This window comes from Coptis chinensis, chromosome 4 (assembly GCF_015680905.1).
Source record: "Coptis chinensis isolate HL-2020 chromosome 4, ASM1568090v1, whole genome shotgun sequence".
Classification (NCBI taxonomy): domain Eukaryota; kingdom Viridiplantae; phylum Streptophyta; class Magnoliopsida; order Ranunculales; family Ranunculaceae; genus Coptis; species Coptis chinensis.
The window spans coordinates 41,467,871-41,485,977 of NC_141459.1; the positions used below are offsets into that span (position 1 = coordinate 41,467,871).

General features: G+C 37.5%; 3 protein-coding genes across 6 annotated transcripts; 1 reads left to right on the top strand and 2 right to left on the bottom strand.

Annotated features, from left to right (window-relative positions):
- The first annotated feature begins 3,410 nt into the window (after positions 1-3,410).
- LOC147503533 (putative pentatricopeptide repeat-containing protein At5g59200, chloroplastic) lies at positions 3,411-7,744 on the top strand. 3 transcript variants are annotated; one of them, XM_086556824.1, is made up of 4 exons: positions 3,411-5,548; positions 5,683-5,747; positions 6,945-7,019; positions 7,396-7,744. In XM_086556824.1, the coding sequence occupies exon 1, from the start codon at positions 3,542-3,544 to the stop codon at positions 5,207-5,209; it is 1,668 nt and encodes a 555-aa protein (XP_086412950.1). In that variant the 5' UTR covers positions 3,411-3,541; the 3' UTR covers positions 5,210-5,548; positions 5,683-5,747; positions 6,945-7,019; positions 7,396-7,744. The 3 variants fall into 3 exon arrangements, with proteins under 3 accessions (XP_086412950.1, XP_086412949.1, XP_086412948.1); XM_086556823.1 differs by having other exon boundaries at positions 5,683-7,019; XM_086556822.1 differs by lacking the exon at positions 5,683-5,747 and having other exon boundaries at positions 5,748-7,019.
- Positions 7,745-10,377: 2,633 nt separating this feature from the next.
- LOC147503534 (ARM repeat superfamily protein) lies at positions 10,378-13,810 on the bottom strand. Its single transcript, XM_086556825.1, has 2 exons — positions 11,827-13,810; positions 10,378-10,827 (listed from the first exon to the last, which is right to left on the bottom strand). Exons 1-2 carry the CDS (start codon positions 13,545-13,547, stop codon positions 10,824-10,826), a joined length of 1,725 nt encoding a protein of 574 aa, XP_086412951.1. The 5' UTR covers positions 13,548-13,810; the 3' UTR covers positions 10,378-10,823.
- Positions 13,811-14,073: 263 nt separating this feature from the next.
- LOC147503535 (plastid-lipid-associated protein, chloroplastic-like) lies at positions 14,074-15,833 on the bottom strand. 2 transcript variants are annotated; one of them, XM_086556827.1, is made up of 3 exons: positions 15,336-15,833; positions 14,817-15,011; positions 14,074-14,490 (listed from the first exon to the last, which is right to left on the bottom strand). In XM_086556827.1, exons 1-2 carry the CDS (start codon positions 15,776-15,778, stop codon positions 14,828-14,830), a joined length of 627 nt encoding a protein of 208 aa, XP_086412953.1. In that variant the 5' UTR covers positions 15,779-15,833; the 3' UTR covers positions 14,074-14,490; positions 14,817-14,827. The 2 variants fall into 2 exon arrangements, with proteins under 2 accessions (XP_086412953.1, XP_086412954.1); XM_086556828.1 differs by having other exon boundaries at positions 14,803-15,011.
- Positions 15,834-18,107: the final 2,274 nt, after the last annotated feature.

The window sequence follows — 18,107 nt, forward strand, 5'->3', positions numbered from 1 at the left end:
TTGATCACAATAATGGAACGAGTTTCCTTCCCTATTATTCCAAATTTATCCGATAAGTTCTTCACGACTCTCAAAGACCTACAATTCAAACAAAAAACATATAATTTTAACAAATCATAAAGAGAAAAACTAAAACTTATAAGAAGGAAAAGTAATATGTCTGTTATGAAATGTTCTGTCAGATCAACATTCATAAATTCATTCTAAAAATTCCACCTTTAAAAGCGAGATGTATACAAATATGCACAAAGAGATGTTTATACATCTTGTAGGTCTAGCATATTTTCGAAAGAGCTAAAGATGATTTTGCATGAGGTGAGGCAACATTGAGTTTTAGACCCTATCAGTTGTTGACTTTCACACATTCTCACAACATTAAACACGTTGAAAAAGAAGTTATTGATTTGATGAAGCAAGTTTCATTTCCTATGCTAACAAACACATGATAAACAATCCTCTTCTACAGAAAGAAACTGGAGCATGGGGAGAAGATTGGAAGTTTCATCAAATGGTCCAACTTTCTTGTAAGTCACAACCATCAATCTTGACACAAGTAAATTTTAACTTGGTCTACAGATAAGAGAAATTATAGTTAATGAAAAAACACAATATAAATTGTGATTTATAAAACCGATAGCCATCTATGTCATGTGGAACAACCTATGAACGGGTTGCGTTTCATAATTGTATTATAATATATTTCCACTCCAACTTTTATAAGTCAGACCTATATTACATGGAATATAGTGCATAATTTACATGTTCTAGTTTTATTGTGTAGGTCTATCTGAAGGATTTTGTGACAATGAAAGCAGCCAAATGGGTATAAATATTAAAATACATTGTGAAACGGGAAGAGTGTCTCGTCCATGATAAGCACTTGCCCCATTCATCCACTTGTTGGGCAAAAGTAACGAAAAAACTATTAAGGCTTTCAAATCTTTTACAACATCCCCTATCACGTAAAGTCTAAACCCATTGTAGACATCAACAATAAAAAGTTTGGACATAGATGCATGATATTCTGAAAAACATATAACAAACCCGAAGAACGCAGTACAAAGAAAGATGAAAATGAATGATCTAAATAGTATAACCAATGTGCGAGGGTAAAATGTGTGAAAGAGCGAGAAGTCAATGTGAGACAAATGAAGGGTCACACAAACTTAAAGATAGAGAAATAGTTACATCTTTCTAAGTTTACTACAATTAACAAAGACTCCCAACTTTCCTCACAAAGCTAAAGATGGATATTATCAATGAAGAGAATTATTATTGCTCGGTTACTTACAAATCGTTAATCTTGTTAGTACCTTCCCACAATGGCCTAATCAATTTCAAATCATAATTGAAAAAATCTATAAACGATTGATGTAACTTCGGAAAAACCATACAAACCATACCGCGAAGGGGATTGCTAGAGCGTGTTGGATTTCAAAGAGAATATAGAGAAGGATTTCTTTAACAGATATTTTTTGAGTTTTGAGGGTACCACAAACTGAATACCATTGTTATAACAATCTAACACTGATCAGATGGTACAAAACCTGTCCAAGTTCCAATTGACAATTGATCTTCATCTCTCTTCCCATTCAACCTACGCCAACTTGGGAACCAACTATAACCTCAACTTATATCTTGTTTGAAATATGTTGAGTGAGTTTCAACACTAATCCCGCTTCTTAATGCTATTGGAAGCTTTATTACATACTCGATTGTTGATCACCTTCGCGAACGATGGCAAAAAGAATGCAAATTTGAATGTATCTAGACGGGATTAAGAACATAACGGATGAGAAAAGATAAACTCATATACTAATCCAAAGAACCAAATAAGGAAATCTACCTCTGGGTTGTGTAGAACTTCAAGGGGTCCCTTTGCTTTGCTATGGTCCTCATTCTCATCTAGTGGGTTCACTTGGGCTTGAAATCAATCACGGCCCTTCCGTAGAGCAAAGCATGAAACCAATTACTCCATCGCGTGACAAAATTGAGGCGATAGCATTAACACATAAATCCATTATCCAATCATAACATAATTACAATGGAGGGACACAAACAATTCGGGATCATCTACGGTTTGAAATTTTGGTTTTGGTTGATTGTTTATGAGAATGATCCGCAATGTCTACACACCGCGATCGCAATGTCTACACCCACCGGAGGTTAAGTACCAATTGGAGAATTCAGGTCATTCATTTTCACCTTAAAGTGGAGTATCCTTGGTTATGCTATATATTTTGGATGAATCGATCTTGTGTGGAGATAATCCATATAGTGAGGAGAACATATCCACGCCAAAATCATGTCCGGATAATGAGAGGTCGCATCAAGCAAGTCATATAATCGCTCATGAAGTGGCCCAAAAAATAATCTCATTCGACAATGGTGTTGGAACCGATGACTTCGTGATTTCCTTTTAAAGCCAAACAACCCCCGCAACAATTTCCACCAAAGGCGCCCCAAAGGTGCCTAGTGTTCGGATAAAAGCCCCATGACACAAAAAGGCTTCTTGTTGCACCGAAAACAAAGCTTCAAGAATGCCGGATTATTAGAGAAGACCTTTGAAGATTTCGGGGATAATGAAAAGGGGAAGAAAGAACTAACCTCAAATCATCAAAACAAACAGAATCATTCCTCAAATCGGCGGAACAACGGGACACATACTAACAGAATCATTTCGGTAAAGGAATAATATGGATGTTATTGTACTTTTGACAGGATAAGTTTGAATCAAATGATGCCAAAACAAAGTTAGGGGTCTCTTCCCTCCACCTTGGTGACAGGACTTGACTTGAGAATTTAGTGTTTTGTGAAAGGTTGATTTCCTATTTAGTCTCCTGATTTCTAGTAATCCCATGGGATGGGGATGGGGATGGGAGAGGAAGAAAGACAAAGGATTTTGGGAAGGAAAAGGTACGGTGGGTTTTCTCGCCAGCTTGTTTTTATTTTTATTTTTTATCCGCAGTTTTTTTTCTCCTGATTTATCGTAATTAGTCTGTACACGTGGACACTCTAGCTACGCTTCCTCAATTAAGGAGGGAAGAGCTATAATATATATATAAAGATAATAGATTAAGCTGGGCCACACCCCCGTTCAATAACTCCAAATTAAATCTACTCAACCTAAATTCGGACGAGCTCGGGCCCAACTGGACTCATCCGGTATGGGCTTAGACGTCCCTTTTGAACCATTTATATTTTATACACCAGTAACCAGTTAACCTCAAACTCGGACTAGCTCGGGCCCAACTCGAATTATCAGGGCTGGGCTTGGCCCGAAAAGCCAACCCGAGCCCACTAGCCTGCCTCTTAAACTTTACTTTTCTTTCACGCAAAATCAACAAAAATGATATCATCCTCACCAACAGGGACTTCTTTCCCCCCAAATTTAAATTCAAATAGAAAAACCCAAAAAAAAAATTCACTCCATAGTTTTAAAAGCATACCTCAAAAACACGCACAATTAATAAAAAATGGACAAGTCAAAAACCCTTTTACGCTCTTCGAGTTTCTTCGTCTTTGTTCTAACAATCACTACATGGATTATGCATACAAAGTTTTTGAAAAAATAGATAACCCAAATGTGTTTTTATACACTGTTTTTATTGATGGACTTATTTTATCTGATTTATATGTTGATGGGATTCGAGAGTTTTCGCAAATGATGAGCTGTTGGATTAAACCTGATGCTTATGTACTTGCATTAGTTTTGAAAGCTTGTGGTTCGGAGTTGGCTTTAAAAGAAGGGAAAGTAGTTCATAGTTTAGTTTTGAAGCTTGAACTTGGTTTGAATAGATCGGTTAGAATGAAACTGATGGAGTTTTATGGGAAGTGTGGGGAATTTGGAGATGCAAGGAGATTGTTTGGTGGAATGCCTAAAGGAGATGTTGCTGCTTCAACTGTTATGATATGTTGTTTTTGTTATCACGGTTTTGTGGAAGATGCTTTTGAGGTTTTTGATTCTACTCATTTTAAGGATACGGTTTGTTGGACTGCGATGATTGATGGGCTTGTGAGGAATGAGGAGATGAATAAAGCTTTAGAATTGTTTCGGAAGATGCAGATGGAAAATGTTAGACCGAATGAAGTTACTGTTGTTTGTGTTTTATCTGCTTGTTCTCAGTTAGGAGCACTGGAGCTAGGAAGATGGGTTCATTCATATGTGGGTAAGTATAAGATCAAGCTCAATCATTTCGTGGGAAATGCTTTGATTAGTATGTACTCAAAGTGTGGTAGTTTGGACGAGGCTGAATGTGTTTTTCATGAGATGAAAGATAGAACTGTAGTCAGTTATAATTCGATGCTTGCAGGGTATGCAATGCATGGGAAGAGTATTGAAGCTATCACAACGTTTGAAGACATGGTGAGAAGTGGTTTGAGCCCCTCAAGTATTAGTTTTGTTGCTGTTTTAAATGCATGTAGTCATGGAGGATTTGTTGATATGGGAATCGAGAAATTCCAATCTATGAAGAAAGTTTATGGAATTGAACCTCAAATTGAGCACTATGGATGTATGGTTGATCTTTTTGGTCGTGTGGGTCGTCTTGAAGAGGCTTACAACTTCATTAGAACAATGAGTGTAGAACCAGATCATATCATATGGGGTTCTTTGCTAAGTGCTTGTAACACTCATGGTAACCTGAAATTGGGAGAAAAAGTGGCTAAACTTTTAATTGACAGTGGGGCAGCAGATTCAGGAACTTATGTTCTTATATCTAATATATATGCTTTCTCAGGAAAATGGGAAGAGGCAGTAAGTATGAGAGGAAAGATGAAGGAGAGAAAGGTTCTGAAGGAACCAGGTTGTAGTTCAATTGAGTTGAAGAATGACATCCATGAGTTCCTTTCTGGAGATGTTAGACACCCCGAAAGGGAGAAAATATACAGAGAGTTGCAAGAAGTGAACCGTCTTTTGAGATCAGAAGGATACTCCCCTAATACTGCGGCAGTTTTACATGACATTGAGGAAGGTGAAAAAGAAAAAGCTGTAGCTTTTCACAGTGAAAGACTTGCTATAAGCTATGGGCTGATCTCAACTGAACCGGGAGCAACAATAAGAGTGGTGAAAAACTTGAGGGTTTGTGATGATTGTCACTCTATGATAAAGATCATTTCAAAGGTTAAGAGGAGGAAAATTATTGTGAGGGACCGTAGACGATTTCACCATTTCGAAGATGGATCTTGTTCATGTGGGGACTATTGGTGAAATTAATACTTATATAATTGAGATGAAATCAAGTTATGTTTTCAAGTATCCATGAGATAGACTTTTTGTGTTGTGAGCATAACATTGTTCACAATATGCGCATATGTGAATACCACTTTGCTTCATTGTGTTAGGAGCATTGCTTCTCCTGAGCGCCTCTTCACCTTCCATGAGTCATAGTACCTATTCCATCCGATCTCAAGGATCTTTAAAATTGAAAGAAGACCAGGATCACCTTTTAAGGGAAGCACGTAGAAGGACACTGCCCACAAGATCCGTGGATAATATCCAATTACATTCACTGGTGAATGAGAAGTACAAGTCATTGTTGGAGATGAGGTTTGTACAAACTCATACTTTGTGGAATTTGTTATTTGATATAACGTTCTCTGCCGTTTGCTATTGCTAAATTTAGTTCATCTAATATTCTAATGATTTGATTTTGGTTCTGCCTGACTTCTGATGCTTAATAGGTCAGAAAAAGATACTGTATATGATTACGTGTCATGTGATTTGCTCTGTGCTGCTTCTTCTCCAGGTTTGTAAAGGATTAATTTGGAACTGGCTCTCCATCTTTCCCTCAATGTGGTTCTAAATCGTATGCATCTCTTTCTGCCTTATTTGCGACTGCGTATGTATATATGTGCTTGTATTGGTTCTACTTCAGGTACCGTGCAGACGTATTATGTTTGCAGAATGATTATAAAATTGCAATGAAAATGTATCTAGAGCCTTCCGATTTCTTAATCCTTTTATACTGAGAGTGATAATGTGTGTAGTCTCGCCTTAAGTTCATTTGCTGTATAAATTTTATATCTTTTGTCCAATGGAAAATGTCTCACCTATCCTAATTATCGATTTTCAACAATGGGGAAGTTTCAGAATATTTATCACTCAAATGCTGGAATGATTTCTCTCCCTTGAAAATTGTATCTTCAATTTCAATGTGTTGGATTGGTAAGGATCAAGTATAGGATTTCTGCATATAATTTATTTCGAGTCGCAGTGTGGGATAATAGAAATACCTGTCTATACCAATGCCTGAATAATAATCTACATTCCTGATTGGTAACTTGGACTATACAGGCCAATGGGTATGAGTATATTGGTGCCATTTTCAGGTACATTTGTTGACCAGCAACTTGTTAGGAGATGATATTCCCTGGACGACTAGAAAAGACATATTGACAGGGATGGATAACATTTTTGTTTAGTATAACATTTCAGATTATTCTTGCATCATAGTGCGTGAGGCTGTACAGCCCAAGGAGATCTTTGCCAGTGAAGGCAATAGCGAGGGCTCCAGCATTTCAAAATTGAGCACTTTAATATCTGGTTGTCAAAATAGAGCGATAATATCTGGTTGCGAAATTGTCATATGTTGTTTTTTTTTTTCACAGCCATATTTTATTCAACTTACCACCAATATAGTTTCTATTTCATATGAAGAATTCCGTTTGATATTCAAAATGGATCTGTCATTGGCTCAGCCAGGGCAATGACATAGGATGGATGGTGTTGAATTAGCTTATAGAGACTCTCCTTCCTTTTCTAAATGTAGTGAATATATTGTACAATGAGATAGTGTCACCTAGCTTCTGGTTCCATTCTTTGACTTAGCTCTGGTATGATGGGACGGTAGGACCTATCGTTGCCATTGAGGGACAGTTTTTCTTCCTTTTTCGTTTTCAAGAACCAAGTATTTAGTTTGTTGTTAGTCTTCTTCTGCCATCAGGTCAGTTCAGCTGGTTGGGCCAAAAGGTGATGAAGGTACCATTGCTGACGAAGCGGAAGCGAATTAAACTAAAAGGTATGAGAAAAACTCTGTAAATTTGATTGATACTGATGATTGAATGATTTGTTTACATACTATGTTCTCCTTTTATAGAGTTTACATGCTTAAATTGAAATAGAAATACTACTAAAAGTATACTAATGCCTAAACTAGGACTCAGAATCTATTTAGGAATACCTAAATCATCGATACTAATTATATCCTAATTCTAGAACTAAAGAAAAAAACAGAAACCTAATTCTAGCTTCTTGTCCTGCATAGATTGCAGTATGAGGATTTGTCTTGTAGCTCTATAATCAATTTTTTGTGTTTCAAGTCCTTGTAGCTCAAGCAGTGTTTCAAGGATTAGGCTTAAACTGACTTGTGCTTCATTTGTTTCCACCACTCTCAGATCATGAATCTCTGTAGATGGTTGGCTCTCCTCCACTCTCTACAAGTTAGCTAGTCTGTTTCGACTCCTGCTAGAGGCGAGGTGTTGTCGTTTTCCACTGCTATTGTTTTTGTTGCTTGTTGCCGGGACATCCTTGGGCACAATTCGTCCCGCATCCGCCTTGCCAATAGAGGCTACGCCTTCAACACGTATTGGGTTTCCCATTTAGCTTGCACATTTTTACCAGTAATGTATGGATCTAGAAAACATCATCCATTTGTATATTGACCATCTAAGCTGACTGATAGGCTTCAGCAGTGGGTTTCTATTTTTCCTTCAATTAAAATATAAATTACGACCTTTTTTGTTTTATAGATAGTGTTTAAAATTGGTAAAAGTGAAAGATAACAGCAGGCACTAAAATAAAGCTGCTCGAAAAGTAGAAATGCAGACATGTGTTTAGATACTGTAGGAGCAATAGTCCTGTTTATTATTTCTGGGTTTCCTCCTCTGTATTGCTCCATGAGTGAAGGTCTCAATATTATTAGATTAGATTCAGTAAAGCAAACGGAGACTTTTGTGAGTGCTTGACTTCGTTTGCTAACTTGCGGTTGGCTTGTGGTTTGTGAAAGGGAACGCCTGCAATAAGAATGCTAAAAGAAAAGTCTGGTTTGGGCTTTGGACTTTGGACTAGCTTCTATGTCTTGACTTGTCTCCCTTTTGAGATAAAAGAATTTATTAGAAGCGCGCGAAATCAAAACTCAAGCAAAGACTAGTTTTTTCTTGCCCAAAATCTACTTTATGTTAGGCCTAAAGCACACTCTGTTAGCACTTGGCAAAAAGGTTTTGTTTTGTGGACTGTGGGGGCATCCGATTTCATATTGGTAGATTAAAACTAAGTTTAAATAATCATCCATAGAAAAAGAAATTTGGAACTACTAAATAGCTTTTTGTAATTGGTCTCTACGAATTTTCTGGATTAAATTCGCTTTTGAGTTTTTTTTTTAAATTTTTTAATCGGTTCGCCTTTTGAATTTTTTATGAGTAATGAAGAGATATTTCGAAAAACTCTGTACTCGCCAGTCTCCTGCACTATAGAATGACGATATAAGTGCAATCTAGTTCCGAAAGAAGTCATCTAGATGTTGAGCATGATCAAGATGTTTGATAATTGATACTTTGATCCCACTCAAGTGGAACCCAGTCTTGAATGAAGAGATGTACATGATGTTGATTTAGACAATTTTGCTTCTGAAGTTCTGATCCTAGTTACAAGTTCAAATCAGATAACCACATGGAATTAAATTACATAAAAATACTTAGAGTTGCTCGGTCAATCCGCGTCGTTGTCCTTATGGTGTATTTCATTAAGCTAATTTAAATCAATACCATGGCCCTTTGCCCGGTTCTTGCAGTTTGTTTTACAGGATGAATAAGTGGGAGTTGCCGGAGAGTTACTTTTATTTGAATCCTCAAAACTGTCTCCTTGTAACAGTCTAGTTGTGGCGGGAAGAAAAAAGCAAGGAGCGAAATAAAGTAATGATGAAGAAAGGGAAAAATATACAAGAGGTGGTGGGACTTTACAGCGTATTTCTGCAGAGTTCAATTCAAGTCTTTCACAGGAACTGTCACCATTCACCAGAAAAAGTTCAGAACTTTTCTTTACCAATACATACATATAGCATTAGATACCCTGGTAACAAGGCCTTAAAGATGGGAGAGTGTGAGTGAGTGAGTTAAGTGGTGGGGAAGGCAGGCATCAAAACGAGGCATGTGAGTGGGGTTTTGGACCACATTATAATACGACCCTACGTCCCTACGCCATTTGCATATGATATCTCGTAAGTCCTAACCTCAGCTCACACCAGACTTATTCAGCTTTTCCATGTGATGTGAGATGAGTTGAAGGACCCTTATCCTGCTAGACCTACCACTCTTTCTAAATTATTTCTTTAATGTCACCCTCCTTGTCTCTCTCCTGCAACTGCGCCGGGGCTTCCTCCCACTCATCTTAGTTACTGGACGCAATCTTGATTGCGAAGTTTCATTCGACAAACAATAATACAGTGATCATCACTTTTGAAAATTAGGCATAAAATTTAGACCATTCGATCTACTTTATGTATTCTAAAATGAGCAACCCGTGACTAATCCACCTCTCCATGGACCTTTTGATGTATGCAACTGTATCTACTTAAGAGCGTTCGCTTTGTTGTTTTGTACTCTTTGTTTTGGCCCAAGGAATTTCATTCTGCAAGTTGTTCGAATCTGTAACATTCTAGTTTGTTTAACAAGCACAACATGACAATTTTTATTGGGAATATTGGTAACACGTGAAATAAAGCGAAATGTTCCCAATCTGTGAAACATAATTCATGACAGGAATCAACAAAGATCAGTGTTTTTGCAAGCTTGCAAAGATATGGGACTGAAAGATGGAATGATTGAATGTGTCATCAGAAATGTCAAGTCACGACTCAGGACTAAGGACCAACCTAACCTGGTTCTTATCCACAGTATGTGCAAGCGAACTGTGAGTCTGTGATCTTATATATACTGTCCACCATAATGACTCCAGAGAGGCGTGCAGCATGCCTTGGGCGCAATGGTAAGGATGCCCTCATGGTGACCTATTGGTGATAGGTTACTTAAGACTCCGTTAGAGTAATAGAACACTGGTGAAAGCTTAGTGCACAAGGCTAGCCCAGAGTGACTCCCTGGACTGTTAGGTGCTCCACCTACGATCTTAAGCATATCATTTTTACAGCTTGGAAAGTAAAGAAAGCCACAGTTTGCTTTGTTTTTCAAAGAGCTCACATCACAATCAATTTTTCGCCTTTCAATAATTCTAAGCAAATGGGATTATGAACCAAATGCACATATCTGCTCCTAGTCTCCTAGTCAAAGTAGTGGTTGGAACACCACACATCATCCTACTATACTAGTTATTCATTTATCAAAAACGTCAAATTAAAAAAAAAAAAAAAAAAAAAAACCACACCACACTCAAAGTACAATTTCATTACAATACCAAAAACCCGCAACAAACAAATGCACACATATTCTAGTCATCACTAACAACAAACCATATAAAAAATGACTACAACACAAACCCTACTCTGTAATGTACATTATCAGACATAATAGAAAAGTTACAGCTTCTCCGAAGGTCAAACAATTAAATTAAACATAAAAAAGTGAAAAAGAGGATACTCCCAAAAAACCGCATCCCATGCTTCTCTTTTGTCATAAAAAAATATTTTATCTAATAAGATATCCAGAAATTCTTATTCTCTTCTAATCTTTTTTAAGGTAAAAAACTTTTCTGGATATAATAATATAATAATGTAAATTTGGAGTATAGGAAGATTACGTAGTGTGTATCTGTTTCTTTGCCAAGACAGAGAGATCACTTTTCCTCTCCAACAGTTAGAATTCCAAACTGTATTTTACCTGTAAAACAACACAAAAGACAAAACAGGATGTTAATACAAAATTACAAATCAAGTAAGAATCTGATGTGGGTCTTAAATCTCTAAATAATGTACAGCTTTTATTAGCCGTTAGTTAGGTTCAATCCCAACTGTCACCAATATGGAATAACTTCTGAAACTGAGCTGTTCATTAGGTCATAATTGCCAACATGAGATTCTGATGATCATAAGAATCTATGCTTAAATTGGACCACACCTGTCTAACTATGTACAATGGAGCTCCAATGTGTGATTGTGTGACTGTAATTGCCGCCAAAACAATAAAATCAAAAGCTGTTCCAAGCCTCAAAACTTTTACCAACAAAACAATTCAAGTTTTCTAGTTTATACAACTTTGGGGAAATGGTCCAAATATCCTGATTCCTGAATATAATTGAACGAGCTTATAGGCTTCAAATTGTGATAGGATGATATGGATGAAGTTTAACCCAATATATACACTTCAAAACCTTTATATTGTACATAGTGAATTATATTGACGATATCATTTCTAGGGGGAACCAGATACCATACAGATAGCAAGAAATCCACCATAAACCTCCAAACCAATTGCAAAAACTATAATTATGTTTGTTTCAACTGCAATTTTGTGATATTTTCTAAGCCAAATTTGAACTTGAACAGGAAGCGACAAGTCAAGGATTTGGTAGATGTTTCCACCAACCACCAAAATCCTAGCCAAAAGGATGGAAAGCTATTGAAAACGATGCCATTTCAAAACTGCACAGCTTTATCAGTAGTTCCATCCTTATTTTACAAAATTTTCATAGTAAAACACCTACTAATTCCTTGACTCATAACTTGTATCAGTCACAAAGTTTCCTGAAATGTTTTCCAAAATTACAAAGCAAACAAGAGCAGCCTGCACAGTTCTATCCAAGGTATATATCTTACAATATAACAAAAAAATAAACAAAGAATAATAAGAATAAAACAAACAGCACATATAATGAGTTACCTTGTGGGGTTAGTATCTTTATGTACTATTCCAGCCATTGTCCTGTTAAAGATGTTCTTGAGACGATTTCCGGTGAGTCTCTGTAAAGCCTTTTTAGCTCCGGCAACATCCATATCTGAAAGCTTCTGCAAATGAAGGAAAGCTCCGGCAGAAACAAGTTTTTTCCGACAACCATTACTACCTCCGGAAAGAATTGCAGAGACTATATACACCGGAAAATTCTTACAAACCAATTCATTTTTTGGATCCAACATTTGGACCAACTTCAATACACTCTTTTCATCTCTAACAAGTTCTTTTCTATTCGATCGAATCGATAACAAAGAAATTAGAGCTCTTGATGCAGTTTCTTGCAACCCTATTGGTTTCGATAATTCCATCATCTTCACTAATGATCCCATACACCCAGACATCAATCTCTTGGTTGACTCATTAATTGATAAATTACATAGTATTGAAGCTGAAATCTGTTGTGTAGTAATGTTCCCATGTTTGATTAGTTCTGCGAGCTGGACTAGAAAAGAGATTGAAGATTGCAAGATTTTCAGACTTGGAATAGACCCAGAAAGGGCGTAAATTGCGCGAAGAACATGTTCCAATGTATCTGGATTCGCTGATTCTTGAAGTAAATGCAAAAGCTTTTGCAACCCCCCTTCTTGTAAGATTGAATTTCTAAAATCTTCACTCGCTGAAGCAAGAATCCACAAACAATTAGCTGATTTCTCTTGAGTAGAAGTGTTATTAGAACCCAATAACTGGACTAGTACAATTACCCCGCCGTCTTCTGCCAATGCCACTCTAATTTCCTCCACTGAAGCTACATTTTTAATCGAACCAACCGCATGAGACTGCGTGACAGGAGAACCAGATCGACAAGCATCAATCAAAATCGCAACACCACCATAAGCAGAAACAGCCCAAGCGTTTTCCGGGTCAGAAGTAATAGCTTCAATCGCCATCCCCGCCTTCTCCTTCAATCCCAATGAACCAGACTCAAGAAGTCGTAACAAAGGGCCCAAACCCCCTTCTTCAAAAACACAATTCCTCGAAAACACATTAGCATTAGCAAGAACAGCCACAGCAATTGCAGCTTGCTCGCGAACAGAAGAATGATGATTGGAATCTAGTAAATGTACTAGATACCTCATATCACCTTCTTTCGCAACCAAACTAGCAGATTTCTCATCCTCTTGGAGTAACTGTAATAAAGATTCAAGCGCTTTCTTCTTAAACTCAAACCCACCAACTTGTAACCTCGCAAAGAGATCTCTAATAAAGAATCCCAAATCTTCTTTACTCGAAAGAGGCCCAGGTTGAGATAAGACTATAGCATTAGTATGTCGGAGTACCCCAGACTTGAGTAGTAAATCAAGATCATGAGAATGAACTGATATAGATGAAGTAGCCATATCGATATCGCTTTGCATTCTTAACTTTCCATAGCAAGAAGACTCGTTCTGGCATTGTTGGATGAGTGTTTGGATTGTTTGTAAAGAAGAGAGGAGGTTCGGGAGGAGGTCAGTCAAGAGTGGGTTTTCTGACCAGTGAGTTGAATCGGAGATTTGGTTGAGTGAAGTTTGGAGATGAGTGAGTTTGGAACGTAGGATTTGGAATTTTGTTATGAAGGATTTGACAGTGAGAGAGGAGAGAAGGAGGAGAGAGAGGAGGTGGTGGATTGTGGAGAAGGTTTCAGTTAGTGATGGTGGGATGGTCGGAGGCATTTGTGGGGCCCGGCCAATTCAAAAGCTAGCTAAGCTAGTTAGTTTACTACTACTGTTTATTAGAGCTGGAATGAGGTGAGGTCTAATATGTGGATTTGGAATTTGTTGGAACACCTGAAGAAGTGGGTATAAGAAGGTGTTGAAAGGGAAGGGATGGTGGTGGAAATGATCAAATGAGAGGAGGTTAGAGTGTTGGAGAGAACGAACAGAATTGGTGTCTACTTAATGTTTTTGCGTATAGATGGGGGCGGGTCACGTGTTGGAGAGTGTTTATTATGTTAACACATGTGGGGACAGTAATAAGGTTTGGGTTGGGCCAGATTGTACCGCTCAACTTTGGATTCCGCCCATCTTGCATTAGGCCGTAACCACCAATGCTAACAAGATTGTGCATTACAAACTTGTTATGCACACAAAGTAGACTGGCCATTAAACTTCCGTTAGGCTTTTTGGCCGATCAAGACCAAATTATGAAAGTATGTGTTGTCATGTGGAACATGCATGCAATGTAGTAAAAGCAACCGCAAACAAAATAAACTTATTGCAAATATAATTGTGCATAAAACTTCCAATGCTTCCATAACCTTAAGGTTGATTTCCTAGAAAACAAACATAATGTAATAGGGAGTAGGGAGTCTTCCAGTTGTGAAGATTAACATCCTTCCTTGATAAAAACAAACATGCAGCCTCCTTGTCCCTTCGTGATCCTTAGTTCTTGATCGAGGTACGTAACGAGCATCCATAACTGTACATTAGCATTGGAGAGTGAGATGTTCATTGGAAAATTGTTGGAGAAGATTGAGAATGCAGTTTGCTGGATAGAGGTGGCAAAGTGACTGAAGGGTGCAGGGTCAATTTTTTGCTCCAACAATTCCAAATTTTCAGGTAACACAGTGAAATATGCTATTTGAGGTTTTCCAAGGATGCATTCGTCGAAGTTAATCTGCAAATACACCATTCAGCATTTCGGTAAGATCATGTCTTCTAAAATTGATTCTATTGTTTATTCCATGTCGCGGAAAGGTCTTTTAAAATTAAAATTAGGATATGTAATATACAAACTACACTATGAGAGTTCATCTTTCTATTTGATTAAATTAAAGAGTGGTACTAAGGTGAAATACTATATCTTCTATTGAAAGCAGAAAACACAAGTTTCAAAATCGTATTAAAGCATTGTACTTCTGCAAACAATTTGCATTAGGCATCCTCTTAGGGAATAAACAGTATAGTACTGGCGTGTTATGGTTGTTACCTCTGGTTTCTTACCTTAAGACGCTTTAAGCCTTTGGTTTCAAATGATGCGTTGGAAATTCGGATGTTGAAGCCAAAGGCCCAGCAAACTGCAATGATAATTGGAGCTTTGAATTATCTGAGTCAATTGTCTCTGAGAACTCTTCTACTTTTAACAATGACGGGATTCCTTCCAACAACAATGGGAGCAAAGGGGGAAACGAAGTGTACCTGCAATTGGATAGAAAAGGATCAATAAAAATGATGTACAGAAAATTGCACCATGTAAATCTGACTCCTTAAATGTACATGGCTCATTCGACTGATTATCATTTAAACCTGAATCCATTCGGGCATGATTAATTAAATGAGAGTTGTATTAATCTGGTATTCCTACAAAATAAGAAGGCTTTAAATAAAACATTTTATACTTTCATGAATTAAGTTTGCCACTGGAGATGGTCTGAATGTCTCAGGGCTGACCCTATTTTAGTCTTAAAACAAGATAACAAAAGCAAATATGATGAACAATTTTGCTCATAGCCTCATACTTACAGCAGATTCCATTTTCCATTCAGAGGTGTCAAATCTTCGGCCAAAGATGGTGTTGGATTTTTTGCCTCAAGCTGTGCAGTGAGCTCAGTAATGTCAGCTCTGGTCTCACTAGACGTTCTTGATCCACGGTCAGTCCCATAAAAAGATTTCATTAATTCTTTCTTAAGTATATCAACCTCACTAACCTCCTTTTGCTCCTCTTCCAATGCCTCACCGCTCTCCCCTTCGTGTCGACTCAACTCATCACCATAACCCGTAGCATGAATTTGAAACATAGTTCTCGCCAGAATTTTCCCTCTCATCAAAGATTTGGAGTTACTTAACATAATTTGGGTGCATTGCACAGTGGAAACCAATTTCTTAGAGCTAAGATGTCCTGTTGGTGGTTTCACAGAGAGGGTCTTCTTACAGGGATATGGATTGAAAAGTGAAATACAAGCCATTTTGTATATCCTAATTCAACTTTAAAAGTTGAATGTTGGTTACAATCAACATAAAAATGAGAGTATTTTACAGAGTTATATGCCAACAAAGATGTTTTGAGCAGTTAGGTAACTTGCAATTTAAGTACCAAGTACCAAGGCTTTGAATATATTTTGGAATTATGCACCATCAATGTACGTAGTGGAGCCGTGGACCGTGGAGGACAAGATGCACGTTGTTGAAGTGATATATAAGGCTAGCTAAGTCCACACCTTCCCACCAAATATGACAAAAATTGTGATCTAATGGTGCATAAAATCACTGACCCGTCAACGCTATCGCTATTAATCTATATCGCGAGTTTTAGCGGATGACGTATGCTCTAGACGCTAGTATTATGAATGGCGGGTAGAAGAAATCTGCATGCACGCCTCACATAGTGGCAGCCAGAATTTGGTTCAATTACCTTTCTATCCCAATCTTTTTCATTTTTTTTTATTGTGAAGAGAGAGAGAGTGAGGATGAGAGAGATGGAAGAAAGGGTAAAATGGAGAGTGGGATATAAAAAAAAAATCTTAGCACCTTTGCAACTGGTTTATTTTGCTCACACGCCTTTGCAACTGGCGGCTAGGTGTTTGTTGATATTTTCGGGTTATGGCTACACACCTTTTGAACTGGCGGGCAGTTAAATAATCATTGGATATTATGGAAAGACGCCTAGCTCGGGTTTGGTTTGGGTAATGTTTGCGGCATGATGTGATCTCACTTTGCTTAGGCGGCTGTTCAAAGATCCTGGTTATAAGTAATTGATCTACCAAATCCTAACGTCGAGGCCTTTTCCGGAATGTTTGGCTATGGATTTCGTAGAAACTCCGCAGTTAAACGTGCTCGGGTGGGAGTAGTTGGTCCAAGGATGGGTGATCTCTTGCGAACCCGCTGTCCGGAGTTTGAAAACCCCATACTATCGAAGGTATGCAGTGGCTAAGTGGGGACAGTATCGACGTGGTAGGATGGAGCGAGTCGTTATAGGTCAATAAATGCCAACTCGCTAACACTATACACTATGTTATTGCGATTTGGTGTTTTGGCACACCAAACCATTGGACTCAACCTATTCAGTGTTACTGACACAGAAAATTGACACATTTATCCCACACAGTGATGTGGCAGATGATACATGTCATGTATCATTGCATTGGACGTCATGTATTATCGTGATACATGTTATGTATCATTGTGTAAGAGAATGATCGATGAAGCGAGCGGGGGGGCCACACCACCCGGCGTACCATAACAACAAAAAAAAAAATAGTTATCAGTGACCATTCGAAGTTCATAAAGTCTCGCCACCATCCGAAGTTCCAAGGGGGGCAGACAAAGCAACAGGTTTATGACGATTAACAAATCGGAGTGAAAAATTGAAAGACAAAAAAAATATATAAACAACAAAGAAAAAATACAAAAAGAACTGTAGATTGTTCTAATTTTATCAGCTCAAATGTCAAGAAGTTGGGTGGTGCGATATGGATGAGACAAGAATGTTACTGTTTGAGAATGATATTTTTCATATATCATACAGTTGATACTTGATAGCCTCAACCGGAAGATGATTTCGCAGAAAGATGAGCGAGTGCACGCTTGTGATCGCCCGGTTGAAGCTTCTTGTGCTTTTGTAGAAACACATTCAGTCAATCTCCTTCTCAAGAAGCTTTGCTTGTGAAGAGTCTCAGATTCTTCTTTGATTTTTCAAAGAGAAATCATCACAAATTAGGAATCTCAAGGAAGAATCTAAAACAACCGTACAAAGGAGCTATCCGAAGTGATCAACCAAGTGATAAGGGAAAAAAAAAAAGGTGGCATGTCTTTGCCGAAACAAAAAGGATGTGTTAGATGTCATGTGATGGGTGTTGTACTTGATGTACAGATTTGACTTGTTTATTTGGTATGCGAAAAAAAACAACAGTACCAAAAAAGCTAATAGAAAACCCAATAGTATTTGTGCTCCTATTTATCTCGTTTTTATCAACCCATATATAAACCCAAACAAAAATCATCTTGTATCTATTTAAAAAAAAAAACAACTAGAAAAAAAAAACCCCTAACATACTCTACTTCTCCTCTCCTCCACTCTCTATTACTCTATATTAAAATTTAAGTCTTATATTCTTCTACCAAAACAACAACAATCGGATTGTGGATGAATGGTTGAATGATTGTTTAATAATATAAATTGAAAACGAAGTTTTTGATAGCATTGATACCGAGTTAATCTTGCAACGCTTTCAAAAGATGAAGAAAGATGACAAAAAAGAAGGCCGCCGAGAACAACTATGAATAAGTATTTGTTTA